At 37.1% G+C, this 16,331-nt stretch overlaps 1 protein-coding gene across 1 annotated transcript in view; it reads left to right on the top strand.

Moving 5' to 3' along the window:
* The window catches only part of LOC140141806 (intermembrane lipid transfer protein VPS13A-like), a 172,320-nt gene extending 163,554 nt beyond the window's left edge, over nucleotides 1-8,766 (top strand). Inside the window, exons 65-71 of the mRNA XM_072163669.1 lie at nucleotides 744-819; nucleotides 1,725-1,888; nucleotides 2,482-2,651; nucleotides 2,945-3,154; nucleotides 3,663-3,786; nucleotides 6,044-6,154; nucleotides 8,631-8,766. Coding sequence (XP_072019770.1) covers nucleotides 744-819; nucleotides 1,725-1,888; nucleotides 2,482-2,651; nucleotides 2,945-3,154; nucleotides 3,663-3,786; nucleotides 6,044-6,154; nucleotides 8,631-8,678 — 903 coding nt within the window. The 3' untranslated portion in view covers nucleotides 8,679-8,766. The remainder of the gene's footprint in view (nucleotides 1-743; nucleotides 820-1,724; nucleotides 1,889-2,481; nucleotides 2,652-2,944; nucleotides 3,155-3,662; nucleotides 3,787-6,043; nucleotides 6,155-8,630) is intronic.
* The last annotated feature ends 7,565 nt before the right edge of the window (nucleotides 8,767-16,331 follow it).

The raw sequence follows: 16,331 nt of genomic DNA, 5'->3' as shown, positions 1-16,331 counted from the left end.
TTTTACCCATTCCGCGGAAACATGGCATGTTGTTTATGGGGATCGATGCTAAGTCAAGTACCATGTGAGCAAACTCAAAAATAGCGCAAACAGCGCGAGCGTACACAGAAGAAACTTCACGCGTAAGATGAGCGATGTTGCAAGGTCTGAACGCTGTACCGGTGTCAGCTGAATTCGAGTACGCTTAGAGGGCACAGGCATGGAAAATTCCAATCTGTGTATTTATTAATCTAAGGTTTTACCAGAAATTAGCAAGGTGTTTCTAGTTTTTGGTTGAATCTCAATTGACATTTTTGGTCAGTCTCATAATTCCTTGCGGTAAGACATGAGATGTCTTCATTTGATGTCACATCGACTTGCAATGCTCAGTAATGATGTTCTCTAAACAATATGCACATCGGCGTGACATCAAATGACGACATCTCAGGTATGACCTCAAGGAATTATGGGATTTGCTGAAAACATCAGTTGAGGCTTTCAGCTGTTTGCCATCTTGTGGGTAAAAGCTGGTAAATCAATATGGTTTCATTTCCCTTTATTGTCATGGGTGCAAATCCGGGTGCTCGTCTCTGGGTTATCACATGATTTCTTTTAAACCTGAAGGTTATTAAATTGATTTATCCACAAGATGGCCGAAAATGATGTCACACAACAACAAATTATCAATATGTATAGATATTGCATACTTTAACCATTATGATCCAGAATTGCTGTAAACTAATTATCGCTTACATTTGTGACAGGGTATTGTGCAAGGACCAGAAGAATTTGCAGAAGGTATAGCCTTGGGAATGAGGAGTCTCTTTGGACATGCTGTTGGTATGTACTCTCGAGATGGAAATTCTTATGCTAAAAAAACAGTGATTTAGTGTGCGATTTGTCACTCAATGTAAGATGATCTGTAAAGTGGGTGAATAGCAATTTTCTCTCTCTTAGTAGGTATTAAATTATCCCTTTCGAATTCCCAAATGCCAAACAGGTCCACTTTGCGAGCATTGGGGGTTAAAAAAAGAGGTTTTTCTTTGTGTTTTTCAGTCAAAATAGTTCCAAACCTTGCCCATTTGCGAGTGTAGCAATCAAAGAAATTAGATTCTTTATAACCCCCTAAGGGCTTTTCGACGACGGAAAGGGAAAGAAGGAAAGAATAAAGAGAGAAAAGAAGGAAAGAAGTTGTTTGCTCTGGCTGGGATTCGAACCCGAGACCCCTCGCATGCCAAGCACTCGGTCGGCGACACTTTGCCACAAGTCTTGGGCTTCGCTGGCCAGCGAAACCGTGCCTATATATCACTTAGGGCGATTGCGTCATCACACCACGTGGGATGCATGCACGAACAGCGCTTATATATCAAGTAGTATTTTGTAGTATTCAGGCGGGTTAGGGTTATGCTTTTTTAGTCAAAAAAGTTCAATTTTTTGGGAAAAGGTGCACTTGTGGGGAAAAGAGTCGACTTTTTCAAAATTGGCCCCCAAAATAAATATTTGCTACACCCCTGGCTCAATACACGAATAAAAATTCTTTCTTAATATAGAGTTTTTTAATAAACTTGTACTTCATGGGTTTAACAAACAAAACATAATTATGTCATGGCTAATTGAATCTATTCACTTTTCAAACCTAAGACACATATTAATTTTCTAGGAATTACAAGAACAATTGAGAGGAATTTTTATGCATATTATGCTTTAAACCGACGTATCTTATTTTCTTTGTGATGATCAATCAGGTGGAGCAGCAGGAGCCGTGTCTCGTATCACAGGAACACTTGGTAAAGGTCTGGCAGCATTGACCATGGATGAAGAGTACAAACGCAAGAGACAACAAGCAATCAATCAAAGACCAGCAACATTCCAAGAAGGTCTGGCTAGAGGTGGAAAAGGTCTTGTTATGGTATGTGTGTGTCAGGCAAAATATCACTGTATAAATTGTTAGCCCTAATGTCCCAGGTAGGCCTATTTTGGCAAGGGGGAAGAAAGAAGAATAAGAGAAAACTTTTTTCTTGGGTGTGGTTTTGAACCAGGGATCCCTCGGGTGCCAGGTATGCGCACAGCCACACCTTGCCAAGAAGGTCTACCGTGGCCGGCCAATATTTCATTGTTTGAAGTCTGCACCAAGGTACCCATGTTTCAATCACTTTGGGACTGGGAGGAAAAGAGATAAAGCATCATAATAGAAGTTGTGCATATGACATATTATACCGTAAATATGGCGGACTACTAAAATCCATTCAACAAAAGCATGATTGTAATCTACCGCGACAGTTCATCTCACATCAAATAGGTTGATGACAACATTTGTTTGGAGCCAATCGATTAAAGCATGCTGGGCCTCTATTCTAATCACTCATTCCTCTCTGGTTGTGTCAGGTGGAATGGATGACTATTGACATCAATTCTGCCATAGGCATTATGAATGAATAGTACATGAATGCTGAATGGGTCCACTTCGGTAACATTTTGCATTATTTTGTTATTGATTTACAGGGCTTTGTAGAAGGCGCCAGTGGCATTGTGACAAATCCCTTCCAAGGGGCCAAGAAGGAAGGTGCTAAGGGATTCTTCAAAGGCGTCGGTCGAGGTCTGATTGGAGTCGTCGCTAAGCCAACAGCAGGAGTTGTTGATTTTGCCAGTGGAACATTAGAAGGTATTCGGAGGTAAGCTTTTTAGTGATGTTTTCCACCCTAGTTTTAATATTTATCCTCTCAGATACTGAAAAGTCCATTGAAGAGCCCAAACATAAGCCTAGGCATTTCTCTTCTGAAAGTAGAAGGTAAATTCTGTTGTTTGATGGCAATTTTAGTGTAGCAGACTACAGAAACAAAAATCCATACAAACTAATATTGGCTAATATACGAAAATGAAATTGGTGCAACCGAATGTTACAACACATCTTTAAAAAATATATACAATATTAACCAATAATGCTAATGAAAACCTTTGATTTCAGAGTGACCGATGTTGGTGATGAAGTGGGCAAGTTGAGGAATCCCCGCGTGCTGTATCCAGATGGCATAGTGAGACCATACAAGAGAGATGATGCTGCCGGTCTAGCTCTGCTACATCAAGTAGAAAAAGGCAAATATGCTGCCAATGAAGACTATGTCGCACACGTGGTGCTCACTACGGACAAGAAACATGCCCTGGTTGTAACTACAAAGTAAGTTCAAAGATGTTATACTTAAAGATTACAGACTCCAAATTACACCATGCGTAATGTTATCTTGGTTTGGTGCTCATGGAGGCCAGATAATGCACCTACAGCAATTATTAGCAAGAGCATAAAATCCAACGATAATATGCATCTTGCGCATGCAGCGCTTACGCCGCTTAGTATGTGCTTTTGGCACAACATGTTACATACAAAACACAAACAACCACACACTATGAATCAAGTTTGTTGGGCGCATAGCGAAATAAGTATTTTGTGATACTAATTACCAGCCAGACAGTCTTGTAATTAGCAAAAGTCAGTGGCCGGACATTAAAACTTGACCAGTGTGATATTATATAAATATTGACTACTCATGAGGAAAATGGTGCAAAATAATTCCCATCAGAAAGGGCTGGCACTTTTATCTGCCTGGTGTACAGGTGGGTGGTAAGCTACACCTGTGGCTACATCTCTTGTGTTGTTCCTAAGCACTATGTTTTTTGCTTCCACACAGGAGACTGATGTTAGCTACCAAAGGTGACTTGATGGGTTCTTGGACCGTAGAGTTTCAGTACCCCTTTGTAGACCTGAAAGAACCGCCAAAGCTTACTGACAGAGGAATACAAATTATGCTCAAGGTGAGTCTTAATGGGAACGGATGTCAAACAAGCTCCAATAAGAGTCAGCGGCCAAATATGATATTGAAGAATGAGGCGGCCTATATGCTTCACCCTAGCAGGGCGTAAGACAATGACAAATGACAATAAATATATGCGAAGATCGGAAATAAACGATGCAAACCTGAGAAATTATGATTTAAATGACATGTTTGGGGCTCGAGCAAACTAACATATGAAAATTTTAAGAGAGAAAAAAATCAGGACTCAGCAGGGATTGAAGCCCGGTTGCTGGATTGGTACTCCAGCAATCTCATCTTAAGTCCCCATGATAACTCTCTCACTGTATCTAAGTGGCCAATTATAATATTAAATAATGAAGAAGGAGGCAGTTTATATGCTTCACCCTAAAAGGGCGCAAGGCAATGCGATCGAGTCACAATTAATATATGCGAGGATCGGAAATAAACAATGCAAGCCCGGGAAAGTGATGTTTTGGGGGCTCAAGCAAAAACCTTTCATACAGCTGCTTGAATTATTATATTTTTGGAGGGACTACATTAACAAAATTCAAAAATAGACCAGACAGTATTCAAAGATTTCAACTTCAATGCCACATTTTTGTGTAGATGTATGGAACCACCCAATTTTACATAATTTGGTTGTGCAAAATTCAAAGTGGCTTGTTCCCAAGCCGTGTTTTGCACCTACCATGACCCTATAGGGGGATACAGGTGCTGATGATTAAAAATGCTCAAATTTCACTTAAAAGTAGATCAGTTTTTGTCTCGCCTGATAAGGCAGGAGACTATATGATCACTTTTCCGTATGTGTGTATGTATGTGTGTGCGTGCGTGTGTGTGTGTGTGTGTATGTGACAAATTTGGTTAAAGTTTTGGTTAAAGTTTGCCTTCCGCCTATTTTCTCGGAGACTAGGAGTCGCACATTCCTCAAACTTGGTGGGTGGGTGCACCTTGACCCGAGACAGAACCAGTTTGTATTGGTTAGTGGTTCAAGGTCACTGAGGTCATCCAGGGGTCATCTTAGGTCAAATTAGTAAAAACTGTCGTATGGGCATGAAACCTGGTGGATACAGTCAACATTTAAAGCCAAATTTTGGAAGGTCATTTCGAGGTCACCAGAGGTCATCTGAGGTCAAATTAGTAAAACTGTCGTATGGGCATGAAACTTGGTGGGTACAGTCAACATTTAAAGCCAAATTTTTGGAAGGTCATTTTGAGGTCATCAGAGGTCATCTGAGGTCAAATTAGTAAAAACTCTCGTATGGGTATGAAACCTGGTGGATACAGTCAACATTTAAAGCCAAATTTTTGGAAGGTCATTTCGAGGTCACCAGAGGTCATCTGAGGTCAAATTAGTAAAAACTGTCGTATGGGCATGAAACTTGGTGGGTACAGTCAACATTTAAAGTCAAATTTTTGGAAGGTCATTTCGAGGTCACCAGAGGTCATCTGAGGTCAAATTAGTCAAAACTGTCGTATGGGCATGAACCTTGGTGGGTACAGTCAACATTTAAAGCCAAATTTTTGGAAGGTCATTTCGAGGTCACCAGAGGTCAAATTAGTAATAACTGTTGTATGGGCATGAAACTTGGTGTGTACAGTCAACAATTAAAGCGAAATTTTTGGAAGATCATTTCGGGGTCACCAGGGGTCATCTGAGGTCAAATTAGTAATAACTGTCGTATGGGCATGAAACTTGGTGGGTACAGTCAACATTTAAAGCCAAATTTTGGAAGATCATTTTGGGGTCACCAGGGGTCATCCGAGGTCAAATTAGTAAAACTGTCGTATGGGCATGAAACTTGGTGGGTACAGTCAACATTTCAAGCCACATTTTTGGAAGATCATTTCGGGGTCACCAGGGGTCATCTGAGGTCAAATTAGTAAAAACTGTCGTATGGGCATGAAACTTGGTGGGTACAGTCAACATTTAAAGCCAAATTTTTGGGAGATCATTTCGGGATCACCAGGGTCATCTGAGGTCAAATTAGTAAAACTGTCGTATTGGCATGAAACTTTGTGGGTACAGGCAACATTTAGAGCCAAATTTTTGGAAGGTCATTTCGGGTTCACCATGGGTTGTTGCAGGTTCATTTACTTCTATCCAAAGTAATCGCGAAAGCAGGCGGTTGCAAAAGCAGGCGAGACTCGTGGTTCGAGAACCGCCTTGTTAAAGTTGCTCCCAGTTTGTCATCTTTGATTTTGATTTCTTGTTCATAATTGTTTATATTAAACTCATATAATATTGTTTACAGGAGAAGGAAGCCGGTAAGCGAGGAGGATCAATGAAGAAAGGACTGGGTCTTTTCAAAGGCAAACCTGCTGCAGGAAAGATGATACAAGTACCAGATAGGGGACAAGCTGAGGTAAATATAGAGCACCAGTGATGATTAGTACTATAGACATCACAAAAAGTAACTCGGGCATTTTAAAAGGGCATTTCGTGATCCAGAGCATCATCAACCTAGTTTTTTCAAAAAAAGTTGAGATTTTTATACCACTGGGACCTTCTGGCTACATAATGCTTATGTACAAAACATTTCTTGCAGATTAATTCATTTAGCAAAAATATCGTGATATTTGAATTTCGTTCTGGTATACCAGAATGAAATTACAACACATTGTCTATGGAGCTGTAAAATACACAAAATCGGAAGCAACTGAAATTTTGGGAATAAGCTTTTTTTCGTGGATATCTAATGAAAAATGTCATAAAAAGAAGATACTAGAATCATGAAATACTCCTTTAAATATGTTTATAAATTTAAGACTGTTAAAGCCATAATGTTTGATCTTATAATATGAAATTAGTTTTTTTAAACCTGATATTTTGGCATGTAATGTTTTATGCATGTCCCAACTTACACCTTAATGGAATCAGCCAAATTTGTTGTGTTGTTAGGTCAACAAAACAATTTTGACATACCATATTCATTCCATTAACCACCCAGGGCCCTTAACATAGTCATTTTGGGTGGGCGTTTATTTTTTGTATTGTTTACATAATTACATTATGTAAAAAAGGACTTTGTCTGATACACAAGTAGTTGTATGCATGGATCCTGTACATAATGATAGAGGATTATGTGTAGTAAAGTCGCTGGCTGGGCACTTATAGGGGCATGGGCAGTTAATGGAATGAGTACGGTACATTGTAGTGTTTGTGTAGCCATTAAGGTGGTATATTGGAGGCATTTTGAAAGTGCTCTGTTCATGTTGTAAATATATTAATTGAGTAGGGCAGAGAACACTGATCAATATGCCATTTGTTTGAAGCTAATCGGACATACGGTTTTCCTAATACAAACATTTGAAATTTCTCTGTATTGTATTGTTTTTATCAATAATCAATATAGTTAATGAGCTAATATGACTTGAAAGTGCAATGTAATTTTTACTTATATTTTGATAAAAAACAATGTTCATAACATTTTTATTTAACAGAATATTGGCTTTAAACTTGGTCAAAGTGTTCCTGATGACTTCCAGATAATTTATGCATACTTAATTAGCAAGCCATCCTAATTTGCATGATTAATTAGCATTTATGTAAATTAGCTCATTAATTATGCAAATTAGAGGGCGACTTCACTATATATTTCTTTAGAACATATTAGAAACACTTTGACTAAGTTTCAAGGCAAAAGTAAGCAAAATAAAAGTTCCCTGAAAATTTATGCATTGATTTTTGGCAAAATAATGGCAAAAATTACATATTAATGAGCATTTTAGCTCATTAACTATATTGATTATTGATGAAAACGATAAGATACAAAGAAAATATAAATTGATATATTATGAAAACCGTATATCCGATTTGCTTCAAACAAAAGGCATATTGGTCAGTGTACTTCGCCCTACTCTATTAATCTGCTTAAAACATGCTCAGACCATTTTCTAGTTTCCAGAAAATGCATCCAATACCACCTTATTGAGTCTTCCATAAAATTCCGTGTTTTAACGTTTAAAAACGGCCAAAATAGCCAGTGGGGTTTCTTTCACTACCCTTGTTATTTCAGATTGACATGGACAAAAACCTTTCCTGACATTTATTACTGATAGTATTTCAGTAAAGAATAACAAAATTTAAATTTGATGGAAATCGTTCATTATGGCTTTAATTAAGGTCTGCTATGTCAAATATGAAATAGGTTTAGATTCGATACCACAAACTTGATTAATATTCAGCATCTCAAACCTTGTCCAACATATTCGACATAGCGTAACCTGCAACATAGCAAACCTTATTTCATATTCGACATAGCAAACCTCCGATATAGCAAACCTGATTTCATATTCAACATAGCGAACCTGCGATATAGCAAACCTTGTTTCATATTTGACATAGCGAACCTGCGATATAGCAAACCTTGTTTCATATTTGACATAGCGGACCGTTGACATAGCGAACCTTATTTATATTTGACATAGCGGACCGTTGACATAGCGAACCTTATTTATATTTGACATAGCAAACCTGCGACATAGCGAACCTTGTTTCATATTTGACATAGCGGACCGTTGACATAGCGAACCTTATTTATATTTGACATAGCAGACCGTTGACATAGCGAACCTTATTTATATTTGACATAGCGGACCGTTGACATAGCGAACCTTATTTATATTTGACATAGCGGACCGTTGACATAGCGAACCTTATTTATATTTGACATAGCAAACCTGCGACATAGCAAACCTTATTTATATTTGAAATAACAGACCGTTGACATAGGTAGTTGTAATCAAAGATTCCCTGATATGATCATCAATGTTTTATGTTTGACTATGTAAATCATGCTACCATAACTAATCATAATCTTTTTTGTTCTTTATATACAGGACTTCTTGGCCAAAGTACATCATGCCATGGCAGAACTTGACAATTAAGAAATATGTAACCAACCAACCCAACACTGGGTAATGTAAGAATGTGTCAAAATTAATAGGTTTATCCACATTTTATCAGGTGCTCCTATTCAAAAGAGGAATCTATGACTAATGGCTGATCATGCTATACAATGCTGTGTATACGATGATATGAATGTCTTTTTAAAACTATGTAAGATTACGGATTTTGTCCACTATAATCAACTGCCTTATGTGTATGTAATCTTTATACAGTCAGTCATATTATAATAGCTTTTTCGATATACAAAACCTTTTGTTGTTGTAAATGTTAACAAAGTGCCAAATCAACTGCACATTTAAAAATATCCGAACTATTAAATAATTCTTACAGGCCGGGTTATAGTTCCAGCATGTTAGAGAATGTACACTTTCATTGAAGTACTTATGAAGCCATATTGAGGTTCAGACTGTAAGTGTAGGGAGTGTTGTTAGCAAAGTTCTAGAAACACTTACAATTTCAGGATATCTATGTCTAGAAACACTAATTTTTTATCTCAGGTAATCATTCTGGATAATAAATTAGTATACTAGCAGTCTGAATCACTCATTGGTAGAATGAAGGAACTCTAATGCAATGACACCACTTTTTTTCTCTCTCCAAATTTGGGCGCCACCAATCATGGCTGTAGCAAAATGATGTGTACTTTATTACGCACAGTAATGTAAATTATGTACATTGACTGTAGGCTATGAATTGCATGTGATTAGATAAGACAGTGTAGAGTATGGTATATAGTTCTGTCTTATAGTGTAGTCCAAACAAAATACATATCATAATGTATTTAAGGTCATTGTTATGAAAAGGAAAGCCTATAATATGGAACAAAACAAGTACATGGGGGTAAACAGCCCACATTCTGAATAACATTGTTATGTTATGTTTTTATATTGCTAGCTCAGAAATACTGACGAACTATGTCAAAAACATCATATTATAGTTGGCAATTAGTAAGGGAATGTTGTAAATTGTTCCCTCCTCGTTTGTTGCTTTTCCAAATCAAATTTGGACACATAATAGTGTTGAAAGTGTGCCAAAAGAGGTTTGTTAGAAACCGTGCACAACTACTAGACCTGCCAACTGTCCCGCATTTTGCGGACAGCATGTGTAGCAGTTAAATGGTTAATGAAACACATTAATGTGCATGCACCTTCCGAAAGTCGGGAGCAATTGCGTCCCTCATTCCGAATTTCAGGGATTGGCAGGTCTGAACTACCCTTACAAGGTTGAATAAACCCATTCTTATTTCTTATGTTTGTATTGTTACTTTTGCAAAAAAAAAGTTGAATGATGCGATAGAAAAATGAAAAAGGTTGATGTAAAATGTATAAAGGGTTAGAGTTATTTTAATTATGAAGTAAATTGTATGGTGTAGTTTATAGATTACTACATTCCTTTGTTGTTGTGGAAGTGCTACGTTTTCTGCCAATTTCAGATCTTGTTACAATCGCGACTCCTTTTTACCCACTATGCTCTCCATTTTACACATGAGTGTATCTTTGCCAAATTTGAGCCACATGGAGTTCCCAATAATCCAAGTGTCTATCTAACTCTATTCGTTTAGGGGCACCTAAGCTGGGGGCTTCTCATGGAGTTTTCAGTTGCACTCTACTCGCCATATTCTCCCATTGTAACTCTATCTGAGTGCACCACATCTCCAAATGTGGTATCTAATAAAAGAAGAGTAATTTTTTGGTGAGTTGTTGATCGAGTTCTATGAAACTGATTGGCTGAAAAACAATCACACTTCTACTGTATATACGCAGTACTTGTCTGTTTTATTTTGAATGTAATTATCATGTGCAATGTTTAGACGGTTCTATTTGCCACGTGTACTGTAGATTTTTTTTGTTTCCAAACGGGATTGTTGTATTTAAGACCCAGTGTTTATAGTAATGCTGATTAGGGCTTTAGCTAAGTATGGGTGAAAATGTCTTTCTGGACATGCATTCTACACAGAGCAAAACAAGTTGACGTGTGTTTCTCACTTGTTCTGTATATGTCCGTCTCTGCCTCATTTGTGTATTATAATTTCTCTTTGAAATCATTCATAATATAAAGGCAACAGAAAACAGCAGATGGGTACCCAATCAACAAAGCTATCCCATTAAAATACTAAAATGAAAAACAACACAAAATGTTTTTGAGAAATTCTTAGTTAAAGCCCTGATGATGACTTTGGCAATTTAATGTGTACAGTTAACCCTACCCTGATCTGAAATTGCTAATATAGTTGTATTACAGGGGTGTCCAGCCTTTAAGTTCATGGGATGTTTTGTTGCAGATGGTAATACTCTTTAATAAGAAAAGGAAGACTTTGATTTTTACAAGATTTTGGAAAAGAATAACACCAAGCCATTTATAGAGAGCATTGCAATTGCATGGGTCATATGCATGGCTTCAGTTCAGGTTCTTTAACTCCATGAGAACTACCTGCCGATTGGCCAAAAAGAAGTTTTCATTATCAATTGGACCAATCAGCAACATTGTTAGAATAATTCCACCATGTAAAATAAAAATGATGTGAATTATTTGCAAAGCTCCATTCTGATTGGTGATTAAAGTGAAGTGAAGTGAATCATGTAATTGACCAATCAGAGGCAATGTTAGATCGGCAGATAGTGCTCAGGGGGTTAACATACTGACATGGTAAATTAAAATATCGAGTTACAGGGTCATTGGAACTAGAGCATATTGCTAACATGACAAGTAAAGCAGCACACGGATTTGAAGAGGTTGGGCATCCCAGTTGTAGCAATTAATTTAATAGGTCTGTATTGTATCCAGTCATGTTCATCTTGCCATTGAAATTTGCTATATGCTTATGCACAGTATATGAATTGACATATATTGACAATAGATTAGTTGAATAGATTCATCAGGTTTGTTCAGTAAATAAACATTTTGGATTTTTGCTTGACAAAACCCAAGTGAATTTTTACTCGCTACAATATTTTGTCCTACACGTCGGAGGACTGACTGGTATGACTGAGTTGGTCATACACTTTCCAGGTAAACAAATTAAAGTGGTTTCCGGTGTTTCTTAGTCTCTTTTGCAGACTTCAGAAGTGGGTAAAATTCACTTGGTTTTGTCAAACAAAAATTCAAAATGTTTAACTACAATAGATTGCTATCAGAATGTTTCTAATGCAGATATTCCATTTGAGACGGATTTCTGTAATTATAGAGTCTTGCCTTGCACAAATGCTTTCCAAACTTTCAGTTGCTTCATGCCTTTTGTTGATGCTTTTGTTGATGCGTTGCTGATGTTGATGCTTTGGTCCATACACCTTCTATGGAAGACATGACATTAGGCTAATTAAATAGAGAAGTTCTGGTAACAAATCCAAAAGATATGAAGTCCTTACTCGATATATTTTAGTTCCCATCTCATCAATAATGACCTTAATCTTCCACACAGAGGAGTGTGAATTTCAAATAGGGTTACCTGAATAGGTGACTCTATTTGAAATCTACACCCCCTGTGTAGGCGTTAAGGTCATGTCTTCCATAGGGGTATGTAGATTTTATCTGGATTTTGTTGTACTACTACTAGGACTGCATGACTTCAGTAATTTTTCAATTAGTCATCAGTGATCACAAGTAATTGTGACTATGACTATCTGTGTGACTACAATGACTATGATGTCTATTTTAGAGACAAAATCTGAATAAAAGCTCACTATTCCGGTTAAAATTCATACACCCCCTATGGAAGACATGACCAGGGGGTGTAGATTTCAAATATAGTTAACAACTCAGGTGACTCATTTTGAAATTCTCACTCCCTGTGTGGAATATTATTAAAGCCATATCTTCCAGAGGGGATGTATTGATTTAAATTGGAATAGGCCTTTATTGCCTAAATGGGGCTAAAGACTAGAGACTGGGAGATCCCCACATGTGGTATGGAAAGCTGGTCTTATGCTGAAAAGCAATGTCAAACAGTGTCAATGTTTACAATGCAAAAACTACTGAAATTTAAACTGCAAAGTTATTACAAAAATATATAGAATTCTCTATTCAGAATCACACAAATAATCAAATTGTGTCTAAATTGTATAATTATGCAAATATTGTAGCAAATAATGAGAAATAAACAAAACTTGGGCTGAAGTTTTATAAAAGATAAGATAAAGAGGTGAATTGGTATTGAATATTGCCCAATACAATTGGCCCATAAGATGTAAAGCCACTACAGGCAAATTTCTTTAAACTTTTGAAACATTGTATATGTAAAAAAATCTGTTGGCGATTTTGCTTGTATCATTTTCATGGGATAAAAATAAGTTATATACTAAGTTTATTAAGCCTGACCAAACTAGTTGCTATATTTATACTTGGGTGTACTCTATTGATAGTTACAAAGTTTGTTGGTTTGTATTTATTTACACACTATGCACAGAATGTGATATATTAAAGCCTAATGAGTCTCAAGCAAATTGTCCCAATTTTCGCTCAATTTTTACGCCCTTTTAAAGGAATAATCAAATTATTATCAAGGATTAGCAAATCAATTTGGTCATTAAAAGCTCATACTTGACATTGCAAATAGTTGTGAATACTATAGTATTTATGACTATCCCTAGTGTCGTCTGCTCAAGTTCGTATGTTAACCGTAGTTGCTGAATTCTACAGCCTCACTTGTGTGAGAATGAAGGTACATTCTACCTTCAGATTTATTGTCATATCCTGTTTTCATTAGTTTGTTTCCAGGTTTATTACCATGTTGTTGTCTGTTCTAAACAGTGGTGGCACTAGGATTTTTTTAGGCGGGAGGTGGGGGGTTCAAGGAAGTTTTAGACGGGGGGCAAATCTGAAAATTTTGTCTAAAAAATCAAAACATTTTCAATTTGATATTCTGACTGGGAAGGCAAGGGGGAAAACCCAATGATGGAGGATGCCACATGCCCCTGGCACTGGTTCCAAAATTGATTGCCCCTTTAACAGGTATAATTATGCTAAAATCCTGTCAAAATGGTTCCGGTGAAACAGATATTCTCATGCTGCAGAAAACAGAACATAATAAACAATTTGACCATTTAATTCAAAATCAATTTTTAAACGCCAGACGACTCATTTTGCTTGAACAAATCACATTTATTACAGTTTTGTGTGCATCTAATCTGTGGCTGAATGAGCATGTAATGATGATAATAAAATTTACAAGGTGAAGAAAACACCACAAGTTTACTACTCTCATTTATTTCTCTTGTCCTCCATTTTGAGTGATTCATCATGCATCTGTGTTCTATGCAAACAGCTCCTTACTTTTGTGGAATGAGGAGTATGACATACTGTTTGACCTGTGTGCAGACATTTTGAATTTTGTGGGACATGCTGATCAGATTGCTGACGTATAATAGTCATTATGATTGTAAAATACTTAGTACGACCTTTTTACCTACCTTTTTATATCCCAAGTGAATGCACAAATCTTTTCCAAATTATAGACCACATGACACGTGACACCATTGCCTGGCAGTATATCGTTATGAATTCGGCAGAGTGACGAATCAAGAGTTTTGAGCAAATTGAGTTTTTGTATGCTTATGATTATGTTTCAGGTTATCTTTTATTTCCACCAAAAATTGATACCAATGTATAGCTGTATGTATCTTCTATCCAGTGATACCAAAATAAGTACAAACATTCCCCACATGCTGATGCTATTGCTGTGGTTTAATAATGTGAGTGCGCCCCCATGAAATTGGAAAATTCTGGAAAATCATACGCAAAATATAGGCCAATGTTGTTATTTCTGCTTTAAAATCCTTGAGCTTTTGTTAAATATTACAGGGATGACTAGTTTTAACTTATAGCAAGTTAACATGGTTAAGTCTACATAAGCCTTAGGACAACCAGTAATTTCTACACAAAAGCCCCAAATCAAAAATGCGTGCTATGGTTTACACATAATTGAATGCGTATTCGACCTCTCTCTGCGCAGTGGTAGAGACATTTTGGCTACAGCATAAAGCCGAATAGCTGTTAAAATGCGTTTTGAGGGATATATCGATTGTTTCAGAACATGTAAGTATTGTAAATAATTTGTGTACATTCACTTCTATAATATACATTTCAAATGAGTGCTCACGAATGTTCTAAATTTTTAGAAGGCTCAATGGAATGGTACCAAGATTTTCAAACGCCGTTTATTCAGAACAGCAATTTTGCGTATTCGGCACTCTGCCGTATTCATAATGATATGTGCGAATTATGGCAATTTCCACTGGTCTTTGCCCTGCAGTGTGCGCATGCATCCCAGTTTGCTCAGGGCAGATGCATTTTATAATTTATATAGTACAAGAAAGCCATTAAACAGTGTAGCAGTTCGTTCAAGCATATCGATAGACCAGTCCCTTGCCTTTGTTGATAAACAATGTCAAGTGGTCTATATATCGTTATGAATTCGGCAGACGGCCGAATCTGGATTCGGCTTTTTGGTAAATTCATTTTACGCATTCATTACTTTCGAATTTGAGAATAAGGGATCAATGCTATACATGATAGAGGGCAGCATGTCAATTTTTTAACGGAGATCAGATGATAAGTATTCAAAAGAGGGCGGCACACAGGGTTAGCCAACGGTGACTCACAGTACGGTCAAAGACGATAACCGTTAAAAAAGCGATATGCCGCCCTCTATAGGTAAAGCATTGATCCCTTGTTCTCCAATTCAAAAGTAATGCATGCCAAAAATGAATTTACCAAAAGCAGAATCCGGATTTGGCCGTCTGCTGAATTCATAACGATATAAACTGGGAGCTCAGCTAGCACCACCCTCTTTGCATCATCCTGAACCAAGCCCACTTTTAGGTTCCTTGGACCCAAAAACATGTTGAAAAATGTTTGTCCGATACGCTCCATATTGATCAGTAGGCCTATACTTTGCCCGGGAAGGGAAGGAGGTCAAAAATCAACAAATTTAGCACAAAAAGTGAACATTTTCAAGATGTGCATTTTTATTGGGGGCATCTGGGGGAAGTATTGGCTTTGTTTTGGTTGGTTTTAGTAAGTATTTTCAAATTCCCAAGGTCACTTTCTTTCACTGGTGCAGCCTGGTCATTCCCAGACACATTTATGTGCATCTTGCCGGTTTTCCTGTGTGCTCTTGTTTACTCCTGCAATTTAAAAGAAGCGTCAATAAACCCAAACACTCAAGTTCCAAGGGCTATGTGGGAATCCTCAGTCATATATCAAATACTGCTGAGAAATGTTTATGTACTTTCAGTCGCTATTTGAGTTTTTCAGGCTTGAAGCGTTTAAAATTCAAGGTCCAAAAGCATGATTTTCAAGGATTTACCACAACACAAAAATCATGATGCGGCCGTCCATGCGGCATGTATTAACGAAAGTGACAGCTCCTCTCCACTCCATATTTTGTCAAAATTATACTTAAGGTAAAATTCCAATTTTCAAGGCCTTGAAAAGGTGTTTTCAAATTCAAGGACTTCCAAGGACAGTGGGAACCCTGTTTTATACTAGGACCAAATAAACACACAACACTCGCATAATATTTAAAGCATGTCATTTTGTAATGGAATTTTATTGCACACTTGTATTAAATCCAGACTTCCAGTGCAAGTCCTTCCATACAATTAGTTATCTTTCAAATTCATTGGTTTCCACTG

This window comes from Amphiura filiformis, chromosome 20 (genome assembly GCF_039555335.1).
Source record: "Amphiura filiformis chromosome 20, Afil_fr2py, whole genome shotgun sequence".
Taxonomy (NCBI): domain Eukaryota; kingdom Metazoa; phylum Echinodermata; class Ophiuroidea; order Amphilepidida; family Amphiuridae; genus Amphiura; species Amphiura filiformis.
Note: the sequence above shows the minus strand (reverse complement) of the source record. Positions and strands in the feature narration are given on the sequence as shown.